At 42.2% G+C, this 21,539-nt stretch overlaps 1 protein-coding gene across 4 annotated transcripts in view; it reads right to left on the bottom strand.

Moving 5' to 3' along the window:
* Positions 1-21,539, bottom strand: part of CHD7 (chromodomain helicase DNA binding protein 7) — a 197,524-nt gene that overhangs the window by 118,103 nt on the left and 57,882 nt on the right. For all 4 annotated transcript variants that reach the window (XM_037058607.1, XM_037058610.1, XM_037058609.1 and 1 more), the window contains exon 2: positions 12,200-14,029. In XM_037058607.1, coding sequence (XP_036914502.1) covers positions 12,200-13,855 — 1,656 coding nt within the window. In that variant the 5' untranslated portion in view covers positions 13,856-14,029. The remainder of the gene's footprint in view (positions 1-12,199; positions 14,030-21,539) is intronic.

Here is a 21,539-nt window from a genome sequence, read left to right as displayed (position 1 = left end):
GGGGGTGCGGTGGCGAGAGAAGGGGCACAAGGACAAACAGCACTGGAGAGAAACGGCCAACGGGGATACAGACAAGTCGGGGAAGACGGAGCCCCCTGGTCCGGATGAGTAAAGAGCTGATGGGAAGCGTGGATGATGAAGTTGAGATATACTGACTTGTGGCTTTATAACCTACTTAACATTTGCTGACTTGAGTTACACAGATCAGAAGGAGAACTGTGAAACTCCAGTGCGTAAGGCTTGTGCGTTTTGGGATCACTCACATCACTGGACAGCTTCCCCTCTGCAGCCCTCCTTCAGCCAGACGGCAGGGCGTGGTGTCACTCAGGCTCGGGTCCCTCTCATGGCATCGGGGTGACGGTGGGGCAGGAGTGGCGTCTGTCACTACAGGAGGCTTTGTCAAGGAATGTGAAAAGTACCGCATGTTTTTTTCTCTTAAATTGAATTTTCTCTTTATACCTCTCCTCCATTTAATCCATTGTTGTCTTAAAGCAGAGAGGTAAATCTTAGTTTATTGAAAAAAAATTTAAAAACTGCAGTGTATAACATTTATGAAGATAACACACAAAAGGGCTTTCCTTATAGTCTAACTGGACCAAAGATGTAACTGATCTTTCTGGAAAAACAAAACTGTGTGCTCGAAGCTCATTCTAACAGGAGTCTCCTAACACTAAAGTTCAATAGCTCTAAATAACGAAATTTAAAAAATGGCATCAGTGTTATGAGTTGCATAAAAATTGTCTCCAAAATTGTAAACCTCACATGCTCAAAAGTGTGAATCAGCTTATTTGACAATTTTTTAAATTTTTAACTACTAAATCAAATGACAACAATCCTCTTTCATCTTGTGTCACTTTAAAGTGTATAAAGCCACTTTTTAGAAATAGATTCGGATTTTAAGAAAACAAAAAGACTGTAAGCCAACAAACCAATGGAGTTCAAAGCTGCTGCCACTGCGACTCTAGAGGATCCACTAACTGAACACACTGATAAAACCACCTGACAATGTGGGACAGCACACCGTGGAAGTACTCAAGACACTGTTAAAAACAAGGGTGAAGCCAATCACTGAATTTGTAGTAAACATTTGTAAGCTCAAACTTGTATTGAACAAACTTATTACACAGGATTGGGCAAAGCTGTTTTACAATTGTTCATATGGAAAACAATACAATGATTAATAAATAATAACACAAGAATAAACTCTGTGCTTCACAGACTCATAAATGTAAGCCTGTTTTTGCCCAACCTGGTACACACAGGTATACATACAGTTAAGTGAGTTAACCTTTCAGGCTGAAGGGAGTACTTACAAACTTCCCTTACAATACAAAACAGGACACCAACTTAACCTCTGCTGCTTGAAGTTTCTAAAAACTAAGTGATAGTTCACCTTGGTCAAAACAAGGAAGAAATTAGACACCGAGAAAGAGGTTGATATTTTATATATAGTCTCCCATTTCCTAGAGATTCGATTTCAAAAATTATAGTAGTATAACAAATGTTTGTCTCCCCCATAAAAAATCTTACAAAATTTTTTTGCCTTATGGAGAATCTGATAAATTGATTTTTAAGACATTGATATCTAATACTCTGTTTTACAAACATTAGGGAAAGTTTTTCTACTTTAAGGTGGAAGAGTAGAAAACTGGGTAGAAAAAATTTCAAGATCTCATTTCAACAACCACGACAGAACTTTTAACATATTTAACACTTATTGAGGACTTACCTGCATGCCACGCATTGTGATAAAAACTTTACAGCCATTCTCATTTAATTCCAATAATCTATGCAATTGGCACAATTATTTTCCTCAAGAAACTAAGGCTCAGGGAAATCAAGTGAGTATCCAATAGTTTTATTTTGACTTAGCAAAAATTTGGAAGACAAGTTCAAATGCAGTTCTTCAGCCTACAAAGACCCTGGTCTCACCACTCAGCACTGTCTCCCCCATTGACGAGAAGCACCCTAGCCGACCTCCTCATGTGTGGCCCAGTGGGGTAGAAGTCACTTAAAAAATGACAAAGGAGTCCTTCCTGGCTGGTGTGGCTTAGTGGGTTGAGTGCCAGCCTGCAAACCTAAAGGCTGCCAGTTTGATTCCCAGTAAGGTCACATGCCTGGATTGCAGGCCAGATTCCTAGTTGGGGCACGAGAAGGGAACCAAGCGCGATCAGTGTATCTCTTGCACATTGTGGTTTCACTCCTCTTTCACCCTCCCTTCCACTCTCTCTAAAAGTAAATAAAATCTTTAAAAAAAAATTTAAATGACAAGGGAAACACCAAATTATACAAATAAGCTGACACTCAACTCTTTCCATTAATTTAGTTTTATAATTTATATTTAATATGAATTATGATTCTAGCATCTGACATGGCATGGCCTTGAAAGGATTTTCATTCAAGTCCTCAGTGAGAAAAACTTAATAAAATTGATCTGACAATTTGGCTCATTTTTGCTTTATGAATGAGTGGACTCTTACTGGGCTTTTTCCCCCCCTCCCCTTCACCAATAATACTCTAACTTACAGACCAGTATGTATATATTGGTTTTTAACTTTCTTGCAAAAACTAAAGCTGTGAGCTTTAAACTTGGTTCTAAGGACAGACCTTTTCCAAAATCAGACTCTGAAACATTTCCTTCCTTAAGCTAAGTCTTCTACCATTATTTCGAAGTAAGAAGGACACCTGGTTGAATCTGAAGTTGAGTTGACACCACACTGCTGTGGCATCACGGTGTGGAGTATGAGTGAGCTCCACTAACATTCCCCATTGTCTGGGTAAACATCATTAAAGAGGAAAGACAAAACATACAAAGAAGAAAGAGGAAAGACTAGCTGATAAAAAATAAAATTAAGTCCTTATTAAATCGCCAAAATTTTCCCCTACATAATTCTCACTTGTCTCCTTTAAATCCAAGGCCCACCTCCATGTATGCCACCTGCACAGCGTACCTTTCTAAAAATGTCTCTGCAACATGAGTGGCCAAAAATGGAGTTAGCTTAGCAATGGGCCAGTTTAAAGCAACACAGACACATCCTCCTTGGTTATGGCCCTAGGTCCATGTTACTTACAGATTATAACTTTTGCCCTGGCTGGTGTGGCTCAATGGATTGAGCACCAGCCTGCAAACCAAAGGGTTGCTGGTTTGATCCCCAATCACGGCACATGCCTGGGCTGTGAGCCAGGTCCCCAGTAGGGGGGACACAAGAGGCAACCACACACTGATGTTCCTCTAGAGCCCTTTCTCCCTCCCTTCCCCTCTGTTTAAAAATAAATAAATAAACAAAATTTTTTGAAAGAGAGAGAGAGAGAAATATAACTTCCAAAGAATGTTTCAGAAAATGGACAATCTAAATGTCCTTGCCTATTCACTACCAGGAACATCCACCCTGTAAATGCTCTAAATCCCTAAACTAAGCAAGAGGCAGGGATCTCACAGCCCACCAAAGGGTGGAATTCTTATGCTAAGGCTGCAAACCTGCTCCAGCCAGCCCATGAACAAATAGGAAAGGCACAAGTTAGAATGTCATTCAAAAAACGCTTAATGTTTCCAACATTACTACTTGTACTTCCTCAGTATCCTAACTCTTTATGCCTATGGCCAAAGCAAACAAACCAAAAACTCTTAAGATCAACACTTCTTGCATATAGCTTCAAACAATTGTTTTCATTATCACACAGTTAGCGTAGTCCGAGAGTTCTGCTGAAATCTGTCATACAGAATTATTTCTGTTAAAACAGAAGGCAGTAGAGAAGAATAGGCTACATACAGTATAAAGTAGATCAGAATCATTATGCTCATAAACAAGTATCTCCCCAAAATGGTATGTTTCCTTCAAATATCTGCCTGGGTAATAACTTTGATCCAATCATTAATATTAGACATAAGAAAACACCTTTTAGACTTACCTGGCCATCACTCTTATCTAACCTAAACCAGGAAAAAGGCAAGAGGATGATGAGTGGTTGGTACCTATGTTGACTTTTAACTTCTTAAAATAACACCAATTCCCTGGCATTTTGTCAAGTTCCTTTAAATTTTCTACCAGCACCAACTCCAGCGCCTGACCCTAGGAGGTTCTCCTATATTTTAAAAAATGAACCCTTAACTCAGAATGATGCACCATCACCTACTAAGGTTTGGCAAAGCAAAAGCACAAGTTTGCAATTGACATCCTTTGCTGATAAAAGAACTGTATTCAGTAACAAAGGAAGAATAAGGGCCTTCTCTTTGCGGTTACTTGGAGATTATCTACAGATTGACAGCTATAGCTACCAAGAATAGAGAATAATATTTAGATGTCAAGATCAAGGTAAATTCTCCTATTTAGGTCTAGCAATGCTTTTCCCCTAACTTGTCCCCCTGATTGACCAACTTCCCAATTCTCCTTCCCCAGCCAACTACTGCTCTTTAGTGCCAGAGACTGCCTTTCTGAGTGATCAATAAAATGAAGCAGCAGCAGCAGCAGACAGAAAAAGCTGAAAGGAAAAGAGGGGGTAAGGGTGTGCATACATAATAGTAAAAATAAAGGCGTTTTCCCTTATCCTTGGAGAACAAATTGTATAAAGAAACAAGAACTAGGGACAGAGAGACAAAGAGATTCTGAGTTAGGAGGGAAAAATAACTACTAAGTACTAAAAGTATCCAAAAATGACTAGAAACCAAAATCTTGAAAATGGCTGGAATCCACCTTTCAAAAAAGCTGGCTATTTTCTTTCTAGAAGACAATAGAACACATTCAGACAGCACTCTTTAAAATCCAAACAAATGAAATTTCAATTTACTAATATCTCTTTTCATGTACTGATAACTATACAACACCCCCCCAACACTATATATATTGTTGATAGATAAAAAATTGCTACTGCTTTCCCAACCTTATAATGAGGGTACTAACAGCTGTCTTAGAGGTTGACTGTCATAATCAGACTGAACAATTTCAAATTTATTTATCTGCATAAGTTTACGTACACTCAGCAACACAATGGATGGGTTCTGCATGTAAAACACATACTAGATTTCCAAGACTTATACCAAATATGCCATTAGCAATTTTTTATACTGATTAAGTGTTGAAATACTATCCGATATATTAGGTTAACTTAATGTTATTAAAATTAGTTTCACCAGTTTCCTTTTTTAATGTCACTACTAGGAAACTTAAAATAATACACATGGTTTACATTTATGACTTCTGCTACATTCCAATTGTACAACACTAGTCCAGAATACAGTAAGGACAGAAAGAAATGACAGCCGGAAAAATTATACTGAAACAACAAAACTCCCTATCCATCTCAGTGAAGGCTTTTACCTCCACGCTGCCTTCACCACACCACCAATCTTCGTCCTTAATCTAATGCCTGGCACATAATGGGTACTCGATAAATATTTCTTTAGTATAGTTTAGCAAAGGTAACCAAGGCATAAGATTAAAATGAAGTATTGAAAAGTATCTTTGAAAGTAAACTAAAAAAAAAAAAAACTTGTTACCCACAAAATTTTTGTTAATCACAAAAAACAACATTTTTACAAATTAAAAGACGCTAACGGTCAAGGCTACCATTTAGTATGTGGCTCAGCTCATGTTTTTAGACCACGGGGTAAAAGAACCAATGGAGTAGAATTTTTCTCCTTTGCTTTAACTCTATACATGGTATTTCTCATTTAACCCCGTGCAACTCTGACCTCTGGCACAAACCAGCTATGTTGAAGGCAAATGCAGGGACGTGCTCATTAGGCTGTAGTGTATACAAACAGAAGTGGTCAGAAGAATACCCTAACAGTCTTCATGAAAAACAAGAGGGTGCTGAGTGCACCCATTGGCCAGTAAAGTTGAGAGCAAAACTGAGTGGCATGCTTTAACCAAAGTTGTCATGAGCAAATAACCAGGCAGCCACCAACACGTGGAAAAAGTGGAGATCTCTCCCACTTCCCTCTGTGAGCGCTGGAGGCACAGTCTGTCTCAGTACGGGTGGTTGTTCTCTGAACAGCACCTGGATTGCACGTAGGTCAGAGCTGGGGGTTCTTTAAAGATATTCTGTCTCCCTCATTTCCACCAGACACCTTTAGGGGTGTGAAAACATAACTATATCAAAAGTGGTATTACTAAGAGGACAGCTAGATCAGGAGCAGAACCATAGAAATGAAGATCACATGGAGGGTTAGTAACAGGGCAGTGGGAGGAGGAGAAGGGGAGAGAAGGTACAGAAAATAAGTAGCATAGACAGTAGGTAGAAAATAGATAGGGGGGAGGGCAAGAATAGGAGGGAGAATATAGAATCTAAAGAACCTGAGACACCTGGACATAAACTAAAGGGGGGGGGGGGAATGGTGGGGGAGGGGGTGTGCAGGGTGGAAGGGAATGAAGGGGGGAATTAGAACAACTGTAATGGCATAATCAATAAAGTATATATTTTTTTAAAGTGGTATTCATAAAAATACATCTTACTCTGCTAAAAAGGCCTTTTTCTCTACTTCTGATCACAATTTGCATAACAGAGGCTTGCAATACATGAACATTCCTCCATAAAATTTACTAAGTAGTTGCCAATTAATCTGCTCATATTTAGAATTCTGTATTTACTGGTGAATTGAGAGAATTTCAGTAACTTCTTGAGATTTACTACAAAAACGGTTTTCCCAGAAAGACTCGTTTTTAAAGATACTTATAAGACATCATGGAAAGACAAAGAATTGGACAAGCTGCACCACTGATTCTTCCGGGCCTTTTTAAAATAAATCTCCCGGGGGGAGACTGAGACAGAGAGAAATTATTATATCAATTTCAGTGGTCCTTTAAATAAAATTTTATGCTTCTGTTCTCCCTCACAGCAACCTGATTTCAGGACGAAACTGGTGAAAAGCACACAAGTGTATCCACAATATACACCATCTGAGAACACAATGTTGAAGATCCTAAAAATTCTTTAAGACCTGCTCATCTGAGAGTGTAATTCATGAAGTGAGATATTTGTGCAGACTTGCGCAGTGTAAATTATTCAGAAACTCTAGGAGTTGCCTGTAACTTGCAGGACAATCCAGTCTTTCTTAGATAAACTCTTCAAATGAACAGAAGGACGCCCATGCTCTACTTCTAGGTTGTTCTCACCTCTGTCCACAGTGCACTGATAAATACTCCAGTTTCTGCTCTCAACCGCTCCCGAGGTGCTGCAAAGCATGTTCCTGCCAAAAACCTGCCATGGACATAGGACCTGGTCTAAGCTTCTCCCCATGACCAACAAGGTCCCACAGCGGTCCAACCATGCAGCCTTCTCTCTCCCACACTCTAGCCCCTACATTCAATATCATTGAGAGACATTTGCTAAACCTTAGATTCTTTTACCTCTCCCTTTACCCATGGTGCTTACAATGTGGACCTATCCTTCACATCAGCCAAAATATCACTTAACCCAGAACAACCTCCCATCCCTCAGCCTCGCCCACTGGAAGCCTGGGTTAGGAGCTGTTCCCAAAGCACACAGTGCTTATCTCTACAGTGCGCTATTCCTGGGAGAGGCTTGCTGTACCACCTCTTTCCCCCCAGCAAGATCTCTGCATGGCCTCCAATGAGCAGCATACAAGGAATCATGATATTTGATAGCTATCCCCTGAAACCAAGGAAATGAAAATGAAGTCAAAGAACTCTGACAATAGTTAACACTAAAATAAGTGCTTGAGATTATTTTTTAAACTTTGCAACAAGCAATTCTGAGTATGTGCAAATGATAATATGTCTACCATGTTAAGGACTGAAAGATGTTCTTACTAGTCTCACTTTGCCTCCAGCCAAAAAGGCACATCAATCCTCCTTTTAGGGATAGTGCAATCTAGGCTGTGAGGTGAAGTAATCTGCCCCAGGCCATGGGGTCAGCAATCAGTTGTTAGTGCTTCTACTCCAAAGCCTGTACTCCTCACTTTATAATCGGGATTCTCAGAGCGGGGCTGGGGGTCACTGGGTCTGTGAGCTCAGAACTGTTTCTACAGTGACCCTGAGATGTGCTCCTCCTTTCACTCTCATTCTCTCTGAACATAAGCATACTTTTCCAAAGGCTCATGACTTGCATGCAGACGGTATGCAGAAGTAGGTGGTAGAATCTGAGAAAATGTAAAGCAATGTCATTATTTTTTGTTTTAGAAAAGTTACTCTTCATTTTAAAATGTTATGTTGACACAATGGTTTATTATTTTTAAATGATTAATGAATAAATTAATTGTCCTCAGTTTAAGATTCTAAGGCAGTAAATATCAACACATATAATGCTGATAAACAATGGATCTTTGGAATCCTCAAAAAATTTTAAGAGTATAAAGGGATCTGAGAGTACAAAGTTCATGAAACACTGTCCTGATCAACTATAGAAAAAAATATATAAGCTAGACTTTTTTTCCCTATAATTTTATAAGTAATTGGAACAGTCTGCATGCAGGGGTGTCCAACATTTTGGCATCTCGGGCCACACTGGAAGAAGAAGAGTTGTCTTGGGCCATATATTAAATACACTGCAACACATAATCACAAGAAAAATCTCATAATGTTTTAAAGTAAACTTACAATTGTGTGTTGGGCCGCATTCATAGCCATCCTGGGCTGCCTGTGGCCTGTGGGCCGCGTGTTGGACACCCCTGTTAGAGCTTCCATTAAATATGTCCACGCACCACAATTAATGTTACAGACCAATGAACTCTGATCTTTCTCATCTGTTTTCCTGTGTTGACTCTTCCATATAAAGTTAAATTTATCTTTAAACCTACTTCAGTGTGCTAGATAATTTAGAAAATATCTTTTCAGAACACATGATACATTTTAATCATAACTCCTATTTTTAAAAACTGGAAACCTCAGGATAAAGAAGTTAACCAGCCAATCTGAATATCATTCTTCAGCAAAGGGCATCAGCATCTCCACCTGCTGTGGCAGCGTCCCTGCTACACAGCATGGTTTTGAATCACCATTCTGTCATAGATGAAATGCCAAGTAGTTTTGGTAGTTCTAAAAGCAAAACATGATTAGATAGATATGAGAGAATGTGAGTCGTTCACAGGGAAAGAAAGGTAGCAGGATTCTGTGATTCCGCATTTTGAATTACCCGTATCATTATGCTCAACACACCCAGCAACGAGGGGTAAAGGGGGGTAATATAAGCACAAATCAGATTTAGTGTTTTATAACTAAGGCTGTATTTCACACCATTTAACCTGTTCCTTAAAAATAAAAGTTTACATTGCACTTACATGTGAAATGACAATTAAGGCTTACATTGCCAGAGATCACGAATTAAACCTAGAGTAGCATTAGCATATGTGTATCAACCACAGGCTGAACATGATACCAGGCACATGGTATTTATTACCCCACTTGATCTCAGCACCCTTTGGGGTGGGTAGTTTTACTGATGAAGAATCTGACACTCAGAGAGGTTAAGCATGTTGCCTAAGGCCCCCACACTAATAAATAGTAGAGCTGGGATTCAAATACTTTTCTGACTTTTAAAGTCAATGTTCTTCCCAAGACTTTACACCTCCTCATTATTATTTTCAGAACTGAGAGTTTCTTTTTTTTTAATTTAATTCTTATTCCAGTACAGTTTTCTGTTTTATATTCCCTGCCCTAGAACTGAGAGTTTCAAAATATGAAGATGATGCAATGTTAAACAGAAGTAAGAAAGCAAACTCCATGAGCAAAATTTTAAAATGCAATTGAACTTATATAGTGAAAACTCCTCCAATGTATTTGTTTACATTCTTTATTCAGTTCGGAGTTTATTCAAAATGGCACATTCGAGAAGTCACAGCTAAACAAAAAAAGAAATATACTTGATGTCCCCCAGCAGCTGGCCAGGGCACAGCACAGGGCAACCCTCCGTGCATACAATGACCCAAACACCACATGCTCATATTCATCCTCTGAAATGCCCATGGAGATATTTGTACTCTTAATCCTTGGGAAAGCTGGAGAAGATCAACAATCCCAATCCAGGAATCAGATTATATTCACAGGGTGTCTCCTTCAACCTGCACTTTTTCCAGTGAAAAAAGATGCTGGGACAAGGACAAATCTAGAACCACTGCTCTGAAAAGATGCACTGCTTAATAAGAAAATCCCAAGGAAGAAGAAAAGAATAATTCCTGGAAAGGAGATCACAGTCATCTGTGCCCTACAAGCCACCCAGGTCCACAGACCTCAGGAACGGCACGCCTCAGGGAGAGAGCACTTTGGTAAATTTCAAGGCCATTTTGCTATAAAGTGGAGATAAAGGAAAACAAATAGCCGGGTTAGATCTTTTCCATTCCTTCCTTCACCCTTGTTTTCCCAAGGCCCTCTGCTCCCAGCATCTTGTCAGACTGCCTTTCCCACCTACCCTTCCCAGTTGTTCAGGAACCACAGGTTCCAGAAGCCCCTGGGCTGCAGGTTAGGAAGAGAAAGGAAGTGGCTCTCCTGGGCAGCAAGCAGGACAGCTCCCACTGACCTTGGGTCTCCTCTTGAGAATCTACAAGTGTGCCAGTCCTCTGACGGCAGCTTCTCCCTAACTCCTACATGTCCTGCATCCTCAGGTCCTTCCTGACCTCCACTTCCCCAGCCCTGTCTCTCCTCCCCTACACTCCCAGCGCTGAAGACTCTGAGTCTCTTTTCTGTCTCTCCGGTTGTGATACCCCAATCAGTTTTGTTTCCTGACCAAACCCTTTTACTTCCACATTGCTTCAATCCCTTCTGTTTCTTTCCCAGATCCCTGGTCTAAACTGGCCTCACAGGCGTGTACCACAGGCTCATAGTCCATCTTCTAGTCCCCCAGTCATCCCGTGGATTGTCTAATCGATTTCACTGGCTCCCCACTGAAGTGCAAATTTCTTAAAACAGAATGCCAGACCTCTACCACCTGCCCTCCCCTGCAGCAAGTTTGACTTCCCATACCCCATTTAACCAATCATCCTCCAACCCAAAAAGTCTTCCTCAGTGCACTCTCCCTGGCTAAGTCCCAGCCAAACTCCAAGCACCCCTATCCACGGGTACTTCCTCTATCTGGACAACTGTCACATAGTTGTATGTAATCTTTTACTCTGCTTTGCATTTTCACATTATTGGTCGTACTTTCCCAAATTGATTACAAGTTCATTAAGAACAAGCATTGCAGCCCTGACTGGGTGGCTCAGTTGTTTGGTGCACTCTCCTGTACACCAAAAGGTCACGGGTTTGATTCCTGGTCAGGAGACATACCTAGGTTGTGGGTTCGCTCCCCAGTCAGGGCACATACAGGAGGCAATCGACCGATGTCTCTCTCTCACATCGATCTTTTCCCTCCCCCACAACACATTCCTCTCTCAATAAAACATATCCTCAGATGAGGATTAAAAAAAAAACAAGCTCTGTGCATTACAGCTCTAACATCACCTATTGTGCCATGCAAACTCAGAGTTGCGACCACATGGAAGGGCAGTAAGTATTTTTGACTAGCACTTGGAGTAACCTACACACGTAGACACTATTCCTAGACCTAAAGCAAAAAACACCAATGCTTATAACAGAAAGATGCCCTGTGAATGCTAGAGCTTTCAAACCTACATCTGTCTGCTTCTAAATTCTATAGGATAACAAAAACCCCAGCTTACAAAGAGGAAGACTCCTGTTTCATGCTGGGAACCTAAGTCCCTCAGACCCCAAGCACTTTCTCTGTTTACTGTGATTTTCTATGGTTTGCAATTTAAATTCACACTACCATGCAACAGCTGGTAAAATAAATATTACAGAAGAACACATTTTGCAGCTTCCCAAGGAAATAAATTATAATTTTCTAAAAGAGGTGGGAGGGACTACCACAAACTATATTTTTTAAAACATAAAGGAAGACAGAAATAGAAAGAATAGGAGGAGAAGGAAAAGATGTTTGTTCTGAGTCCAATGCCCACCTCCCTGCTGACAGTGACAACTTAGTTTCCTATGCATTCTTAGCACCTAGCACAACTCCTGGGACAGGAAGAATCAAGACTTTTTGAATAAGTGAATAAATGCATTAAGTCAGTATACGAGAGAGTAAATAAATGGAGTAATATTTAAAAATGAGATTACGGAGTGGCTTAACAAGATTAAAATTAAGGATCTCATAATGAAAATGTTTTGCATGACGTTTAAAGAAAAGCACTGTTAGATAAGTTCGAGTTACATTTTATACCACAAGGCAGGCAGGATCAGAGTTCCCTTACCTGAGGCACAGGCACTTTCTGCGGGGTGTTCTGGGGTGATGGGTGGAGCTGTGCCCAAGGCTGGTGATGCGGGTGTGGGGGTGAAGACTGGTGGTGCAAGCCCGGGTGGGGCTGCATCGGAGGACAGGTTGGTAACTGCTGAAAAGACGGCTGCTGGCCAGGGTGCTGCTGGCCAGGTAGCAGCCGCTCCTGGATTGCTTGTGGATCCACAAGGCCGACACCGGGACAACCATTTGGTCTCATGTGCCCGGCCAACTCCCTCGGTGCTGAGGACATGCCCATAAACGGACGAGACTGCTGCATGTTTCTGGGGCCCATATTCCTCTGTCCAATTCCCATGGCGCCGGGGGACTGGTGAGATGGCTGAGGGTGGGGCATATTTGGGTAACTGCCAACTTCCATTGGTATCCCAGCACTTCCAGGCCTGACTTGCGGAGGAGGAGTACCTGCTGGATTATTCATTGCTTTCATGGGTGACATGGGAGGCGGAGAGGCGTAAGTTCCCTGAGGCTGTGAAGGATGCATAGTTTGTGTGTTCATTTGGTTAAGTGAGCCACTGGGGTGGATGGGCTGCTGGTGCATTAGTCCTTGACCACTGTTTGATGGGAATCCTACAGCATTGGGGTATCTGGGTACGGACTGATTCATTGGAGTATTATTTGTAAGGCCTAAATTTTGATTCATCCCTGTATTGTTAACTAATCCCTGATTTAGGTTACTGTAAGGATATCGAGAATACTGCCCTGAGTTGTTCATAGTAGGTGAGGGGACTGTCTGGCTCCGAGAACTAAAGTTAAGGGTTTGTGGCCTAACAGCCCCTTGTTGAGGAGGATTAGGGGAGAATCTGGGACTGTGGGCAACAGATTCTCCATGGAGAGCAGTGGGGGGGTGGTGGTGGAACTGCTGCACTGAGTGACGTAAGGAAGGTGCCATGCTGGGACTCTGCTGGGGCACGTGGGACAAGTGGCCCGGTCCTGAGGTGGCAATAAAAGGATTTCCCTGATTGAGGCCCTCTTGACCTTGGGAAAACTGGCTCATCCTCTGCTGTGGCTGACCGTGTTGCTGCAGGGAAAAATCCCCACGTGCCATATAGCTGCCCATCTGCTGCATGTGCTGAGGGTGGCCCTGCGTGGGGGGCCCCGACGGAGCCGGCTGGGGCTGCTGCGGCTGCTGCTGGTAGGGGGCTCGTATCTGGTCTGGTACCTGAACAGCTCGGGGGCCCCACAGGGAGCCACTGTCCACAAAAGATTGCCCGTGCCTTTCATTCTGCATGCCAGGGTAGACGCCCATGGGGCCACCGCCACTGCCACTGTGAGGGACCTGAGGAACGGGAGGGGTGTGGTACTGCGAGTGAGGCGACGCCAGTCCGTTCCCAGGGGTGCTGCTCATCATCCTGCTCGGCTGATCCATCAGGTGCATCTTTTGTTGTTCATACTGGTTATAGTGATCGAAATGGGTCAACTTGGTTTGATTCTGATTAGTGGAGGGATGATGAAGGGGCGGCTGCAGAGAAGCAAAGCCCTGGTCCATCGGCATTTGCTGACCCATGGGGTTCACTGGATTTTCAGGGTAACCACAATCTCCAAGGCCTTCGAGGCCTTCGCTGAAAATATTCCCATCCTCCCCAAAGAGACTCATCATTCCGGGATCTGCCATCTTCTTCCAACACACGGCTCCTCCAAACTACAGCCCAGGAGCTTGTCTGTGCTTCACTTCACCGTGGTGTTCGTCCTCAAAGCCTGTAATCCTTAACTAATCTTCTTCATGTCATTCCATATTTCTTTAATTCTCCTGGACCCTGCAGCGTCAGGCAAAGTCGGGATATAGGTCCTGGAAGAGAGTGGGAGGTGGGGAAGAGGAAGGAAGAAAACAAAGAATTAGGAACAAATGACAAAAACTGCCAGTATTTCACGCATCTGAATTTGGTTTTCATCAACAATACTAATCTAGCCCCCCTCGCTGAGCTGTATTTTATAAACCTAGTTCCCTTTAAGAGAAACTCATTAGCTTCTATCAGAAGCATTATTGTGATCGGTTACTTAGAAAGCAAGCAAAACACTAACCTTAACCTTAAATTAATCCATTCACTCCACTTCCTAGCATTCCATTCTTGGATGGAACAGAACAAAAGAACACAACATGAAGCAGCAGCAGCTGCCACAGCAGGCAAGCAGATGTATGAATATAGCCAAGCGGCCCATCTGCTGAACCAAAGCCCTAGAAATGCTCTGGTTACCAACAGCCCGCCCTTAACCTTATTCCCCTGAGCAGTGTAATCAGATGAGCAGCCGCAGCTCCGAGGGCTGCGAAAAGCCCAACTTAGTTAAATTGACTAGAGGATTATACAAATACCAAAATCAGTCATTTAGTACAAATTAGGTATCTGCAGCCCACCTACAACTATGTAACAGGTATGCAGGCATCGAATGAAAATGCATCCATAATGACGTTGGAAAGCAAGTTTCAGAGCATAATAAATTCATAATTTCATTGTGTTCAATGGCAGGAATATACAAGACTCAGAAAAAAAACAGGAGAAGCGCTTTCGTCCTCCAAGAGGACCGATTTCACTTGTGGCTCTGGACCCACCACCTTCCCGGCCTGCACTGCCGGCAGAGGAAGTCCAATCACAGGGCCATTGGACTCACTCACTCACCCAGAGGCTCTGGGTTCTGGGGAAACCAGGGGCCCATGGGACCACTCAGACAGACCCTGGCTGGATGGGCAGTTTCTATAACCGTTCTCATCAACAGAAACAGAAAACTTTGCCCAAAACTAGTCAGAACTGAAAATTCTTTTAAGAGAATGAAGTTCGAAGTAACCATACAAAAAATATGTAGATATATCCATGCAACCCTCACCCTTGTCTTAACCTCTTGGGATAAGGCAGGGCACGCCCAGGTGCGGGGAAGTGGGCAGGCACATCCGTCAGCATGCTGTGCTTACAGCACGCGTTATACACTACCCGACGTTCCGCAGTTTATTCAAACAGTTCCGAACAGATTTTGTGGCCAATTAAAATAGCCAATTTAAAGACTGTTTCAACAAGCAAAACAGGAAAGTATTTTTGTTGAATGCTAATTAAATGAACAACCTAATAAAGAACTAATTCACATAGGAAAAATGTCTGAAATCTTAAACATCTATGGAATTTAACTCATTTTTTTCCTCTTTAGAAGCACATTAAGCATTGTGTGATACTGCCCAACTTGAAAAAACAACGTCTATGGGAGAATTTCCAAAGTGATGCTCTAAACAGACTCAGTCATAAATTCCACTGACACACTCCTCTGTGAGCACGAGGATGAACAATGGGCCACCCAGCACTGCTGAGAACTCACCAATAAGACAGGTAAAAAAATCAGTTTCTGCTGCCCTATTCTAACACATTCCTAACAAGGGAAGAATTCTGCTTACAGAAAATGTAAACAACATTCCTGTTCGCTGTCAGAACTACAGACGTGACACCTGAGGGGGTCTCCAGGTCTGTAGTTTTCAGGTGACAGCTGTCAGCTGAAGTCAAAGGTCTCCTCACTCTGCCGCTAACTGCCATGAATTTTCTTATGTACTTTCTCCAAAAACAGGTCAGATGGGTGAAAGCAAGATGAGCACAAAAGCCATTTATTTATAGACATGCTGCTTTACTACACAACTACTTTAAAATCCAAAAGCAAGAAAAGGAGAAATCTCCAGGGCAAAATAAAACAAATGCTTATAAATTAAATTTACTCCTAAAAAGCCTAAGCAGTCAGTCTTCATTTATTCCAGGCTCATTTTAGCTTTCAAGGAAATAAATACTGAAATGGACTTGATAATAGCTTAAACCAGCCGTGCAGACTAACCACTTACCAAAATAACCTTTCAAATTAGCTTAAGGAAGGCAATGTCTACTTATATGTCCTTGATGGCCTTGTTTTTACAGGCTAACAGCCGCATCCTCCAGGGTCCACCCCGTATCATGGAGGAGATGCTACTGCCTGGACAGGGTTCCCAGCCAGCTCCAGGGGACTGACCCGGGCAGAGAAGAGGCAATGGAATTGAGGGGAGCGGGGAAAGAACCTGCCTGCCGGTGTGGGAAGGGGCGAGACAGGGCACTCGCGGAAAGTAACCCTACCTGACTCTTGGGTTTCTACCGCCCTACCCCCTCCCCTGAGACTCCATTTTCCAGTGGCATGGAAACAACAGCATTGCCTGGAATCAAGTAAACACACTGCTCACCACAACTGTGACCACCATCAGGACAGCTCTGGGCAAAGAAGTTCAAAACTACGGTTTAACGTGCCTTCAGTGACTGCTCCCGCTTGCTCAGACAGCCGCCACCCACCACGGCCTTCCTGCCCCTTTTCTGACCTCAAGACTCTGCTAGTGACTATGCTAGGAATCCATCTGGTAGTTGGATTTCATATTTCTCATTTGAGCTAATCTAATTAATTCATTTTGGTCTTTTTAAATTTGATCAAGACCATTTGAATACCCACATTCCCAAGTCACAGCTGCAACACATAATTTCGTTTCTAGCAGATGTTCATTTAAAACTTCTTTTGGAAGGCTGCTCCCTTCTCTGCACTCAGTGTCTACATTTCTATGTCCAGAGCAGCACTGTCCAAGGGCCATCAAATCAGAACTGCATGTGATTAAAAATGTTTAGTGCTACACTTAAAAAGTAACCCAAAAAGAGTGAAACTAATTTAGTGAGTTATTATTTAACCCAATATATGCAAATATTATCACTCCAAAATGCAATCAATATCAAAAAATGAAGAAGGCAGTTTCCATCTTCTGGCACTGAGTCCCTGAACCCCAGCACGCTCTCCACACCAACACGTCTCAACTCCTACTGTCCACATTCCAAGTCGAGCCAGCGGCTCCCTTACAGCAGCTTTACAGATCATTAAAAAGAAGAGATAGAAATTTCAGGTGTTATTGAATAATTCTCATAGTTATTGCCTGCATGATAAATATTACCCAGGCAATAATCAAACATAAAAGTTGTATTGATGTTTGATTCAGTGTTAAATAAAAACCAAGTAAAATCTCAAATCACATTTTTTATTCAGAACATATTTACTGAGCACTTACTATAATCCAGGTCTGGTATAGCTGCTCGGATATGTCTAAATGAAAACTTCCTTTGTTCTCATGGAGCTTACATTTTTCTCTAGGTCACAGGCAACAAACACAAGGCCCACTCACAGGCTGGATCCGGCCCTCCACTTCGTTTTATCCCACCTGGCACCTTGTTTCTACCCAGCGGCAGCACTGAGCTCTCGCTTAACTGTGAAGGAGCAGTTACATTTATACAGTCCTAAAATCACATTCGGCCCTTTGAAAGCAACTGCGAGGCTGATGTGGCCCCAGTGAAAATGAGTTTGACACCCCTGCTTTAGGTAATCAACCTCTCACCTAAGAATTAAGAGTTGGGGGTTATGTCATAAAAATTAGGATGTCATTTTACAAAACATCTCTTATTAATTTATGACGGCGAAGCATTTCCACTACGCATGATATTATAAGGTACACAGTAGAAGATACAGTGCCCTACTGGCAAGTATGTTCTGAGACCAGAACAAGCTCCGAGGGTTCTTGTGTTTGGGGGTGAGGAGGGGCCCCAAGGAGACAGCTCATCTGAGAGAATCACCACCACTGCAGAGACTCATCGTGAAACCCACTGTGAACATGTCAGAGCTGCCAAGCACTTTGGAGAACGTCTCATCCAACCCCCTCTTCATTTAATCAATGAAAAAGCCCCTTTTCAGACTGAGAAGGGTAAACACCTCCCACAAACTATTCAATGGCAGACAATCCCCGAAGATGAGCGAGAAGTATATAGATGAGATGGCAGCTGACCAGGGAGGGTAAAATTTTAAAGGCCCAACTAGGTCCATTTACTCAGAGAAGTCGCTAAAACAATTACTGACACTAGCAAATAGAAGAGTTCACTTTCAAAAAAATTTATGTATACACCCTACAACTTTTAGGAATTGGCACATATTAACACTACATTAAATCTATTAGTTAATTTCAATGGAAATAAGCAGGATGAAAAATAAGCAGATCTAAAAACAACCAAGCAAACAGCACATATAATGGGAGATGGAAGCAAAGGGAGTACAACAAACCAAGATGAAAGAAATAAGTTGTGTAAAACTACACATTAATATTTTGAAGTGAATTTCTGACCTCTCAAAATTTCTGTAATCAGTGATTAAACTACCGTGTAGCCACGTTTAATTTGGTATCACTGTGACTTAGAGAGCTAGCAAGGAAATAGGTGAATATGAAAACCTTTTACATGGTAGAATGCCACGCCAAGGAGGCTTTTTTCTTAACTATCTAACACCTGGGCAAGTGCAGAGTTCAAGGATGACTGCCTTTCACGTGCTGAAGACTATTACTGTTCTACAGCTTCATTTCTAGTTGCTCTCTTTCAATTTCTCTCCTCTGCCTCCAATGAATAGTACAGAACAGTGACAATGATGCTTGGGACCCAGTGAAATGGGTTTCAGAATTTCCAAGGGAGTGTCTAGCAGTTGGGAAAACACTCATCACCCCCCTCAGCACAAGCCATGAAGAAGTCTCAATCATCAAGCGTACGAACCATACCGAGGGAAGGGCAGGATCCATGAGCTGATAGGTGGAAACACAGAAGATAAAGGGCCCAGTACTGCTCAATTTCTATTCAAAGTGAACGTCCTTTCAGCCAGATCACAAAGGCTGTCACAAAGGCTGTGGACAGCGCACCAGTGGCCCCCAACAGCAGCGGAGGGAGAGGAAAACCTAGCCAGGCCAAGGCTTGCCATGGGAGAAAGCATCAATCCAAGAACGATGACCCAGATAAAGAATCAGAAAATGCCTCCAAATTCAGAACATCAGCTCACCACAAGTCAACTCCAGATCTGCCTCATGAACCAGATGATACCCTTCCTGAACCCCTGGCCAAGACCACATTTTCTTCCTCATTAGTATGTGTGGGTGGTGCCAATCCGCCACGACTACACTGTCCTACATGGCAGCCACTAGGCACATGTTGCTATTTAAATTAGTTAAAACTAAATAAAATGTAAAATTCAGTTGCTCAACTGCACAAGCTATATTTCAAGTGCTCAACAGTCACATGGGGCTGGTGGTCACTGTGTGTATATGGAAAATTCCATCATTACGGAACATTCTATGGACAACTTGGCTATATGTTTCTTCTTAGCGGTAACATTCTTAGATAATAACCATATCAAATAGTAGCGATTCTCTTTGATGAAAAATATTTTGCTCAGAGATGAGTATTCTCTTAAAGGTGTACACCTACCCCTGTGATGAAAATTTACACAGTAATCTTTTCACATATCATACTTTATGTTAATTAACTATATTTTTCAACCTATAAATTATGTCTTTTCTGTATTATCTCCAAACATATATTTCTATTTCTTAATAAGTAATTTTTATTATGTTAGGTATGATTCTCAACCATACAAAATTCATGCGCTTAGGGACAGCTGATTTCAAAACCTTTCCCACTCACAATCACCATGTTATCATTGCCCTTTAGTAATTTGCAAGCTTAATTTTTTCAACTAAAACTCTACATAACTACAGTAAAGTCACTATTTTTCTTAGTGGCATTGTACGTTATTTTCATTCATTATTTTATTGGAAGAAAAAGATGTAGAAAGAACAAAAAAGGACCTGAAGTCCTTCAGAAAATCTCTATTAGTCCAAGCACCAAATGAAAAAAAAAGGGAAAATAAAAATTGTATTTATATCACTAGGTAATCTCCAATTTTGCTGATGCTAATGGAAGATATATATTTTTAATAGGGAAAGCTATGCACAGAATTGACACTCTACAGAGTAATGCTATGCTTTACAAATCAGTATTCCCTGTAGCTGATAACAGTTATCTCCATCTACACCTTCCACTCAGCCAAAGGATGTAATAACCCTCAATCCTTCCCATCATTCATCCTTTTAAAAAATATTTAACAAGTGCCTACTTTGCATGAAGCAGTTCACAGACACTGGGCACACAGAGTTGAACAGTACAGATGCAGCCCTGTCCTGCACAGCCTGCCATCATAATAAACGCCCCAGACAGCCCACCTGTTCAACGCACCCAACAACCTGCTGATCCTGCCTCCCACGTCCCTCACAAGTCTACCTCCTCCTAACTCCCACTATCTGGGATGAAGCCAGGCCTTTGTGGTCCAGTGAAGGACAAAGCACCACAGGCTGACTGGTTTGCTCAAGTCTGGTCTCAACGCATTCACACAGCTGATTAAATGATCTATTCTAAACCACAACATTCATCATGTCTCTCTCCTGATTAAAATCCTTAACGGAGTTGCCATAGCTTTCAGGATCAAGTCCAAATGCTCCAGCATGGTAGAAGGCACTTTGTAATCAGATCCCCAAGTTGCCTTTCCTCTGCATGTGAAACACCCACGATTACCCAGGCTGGGTCTGTCAAACCACTGGAAGTTTACTGCCAGCGATGCATTCACATCCTCACACTTGCCTTGCCCCTTACACCTGCCTGCTTACCCTTGCCTCCCGCCATCCCCCTCTGCACTGCGCAGTCTGGCCTCGTTCAGTCTCAGTTCTTTTGTGACCACCCACTGAGGGTAGCTTCACAACCCCCAGCCCTCCCCATGTCAGGCTGATTTTGAAACCCTCCCTATGATTTCCACCACACCAGGGGCGACAGCTACAGAACCAACACATGGTTGTCCCTGTTTGTTCACCTGCCTCTCTCCCTTGCCTTTTGAAGGGCGTCCTGGAACCACTGGCATCCCCGAGGAGCTGGTGAGAGATGCAGCATCTTGAGTCCACCCAGACCTCCTGACCTAGAATCTGCATCTTATTAACAGGGCCCCAGTGATTCCTGCACATTCTGAAGCTCAGGAGCCCTGCTCTCAGACTCTGAGCTCCTCTACAGGTGCGGATTCATGGGGAAACAAATAATCAGTAAGACATAAATCATCCCACAGAATTACAAAGCCAGTAATGCAGATAGTCTTGGCATTCATGACTGACAAAGAAACAAGGCTGACCTTACTCAAAGAATTATGAACAACTCTTAGCGACAAATTTTAACTTGTAATGGTTCGCAAGGAGTGGACGCCTAAAAGTGGTTTAATTTTAAAGATACCTCCATCTGCTTGCCGATCATTTTTGCAAGACAAAAAACATGCAGTTAACATTAATATCTAATGCTATGTTACATAACACACTATTTCACAGGCTTCTTGCAGAAGTCTTTCGGTTATTTCTACATAACTTGAAGGAGTCTGAATGTCCTGCGCTGCCTTTCAGATAAAGACCTGTTCCCCTACCCCCCCTCCCC

The sequence above is a fragment of the Sturnira hondurensis genome, unplaced genomic scaffold (genome assembly GCF_014824575.4).
Source record: "Sturnira hondurensis isolate 20B ecotype Veracruz unplaced genomic scaffold, ASM1482457v3 Scaffold0010128, whole genome shotgun sequence".
Lineage (NCBI taxonomy): Eukaryota > Metazoa > Chordata > Mammalia > Chiroptera > Phyllostomidae > Sturnira > Sturnira hondurensis.
This window is presented reverse-complemented; position numbering and strand designations above follow the sequence as displayed.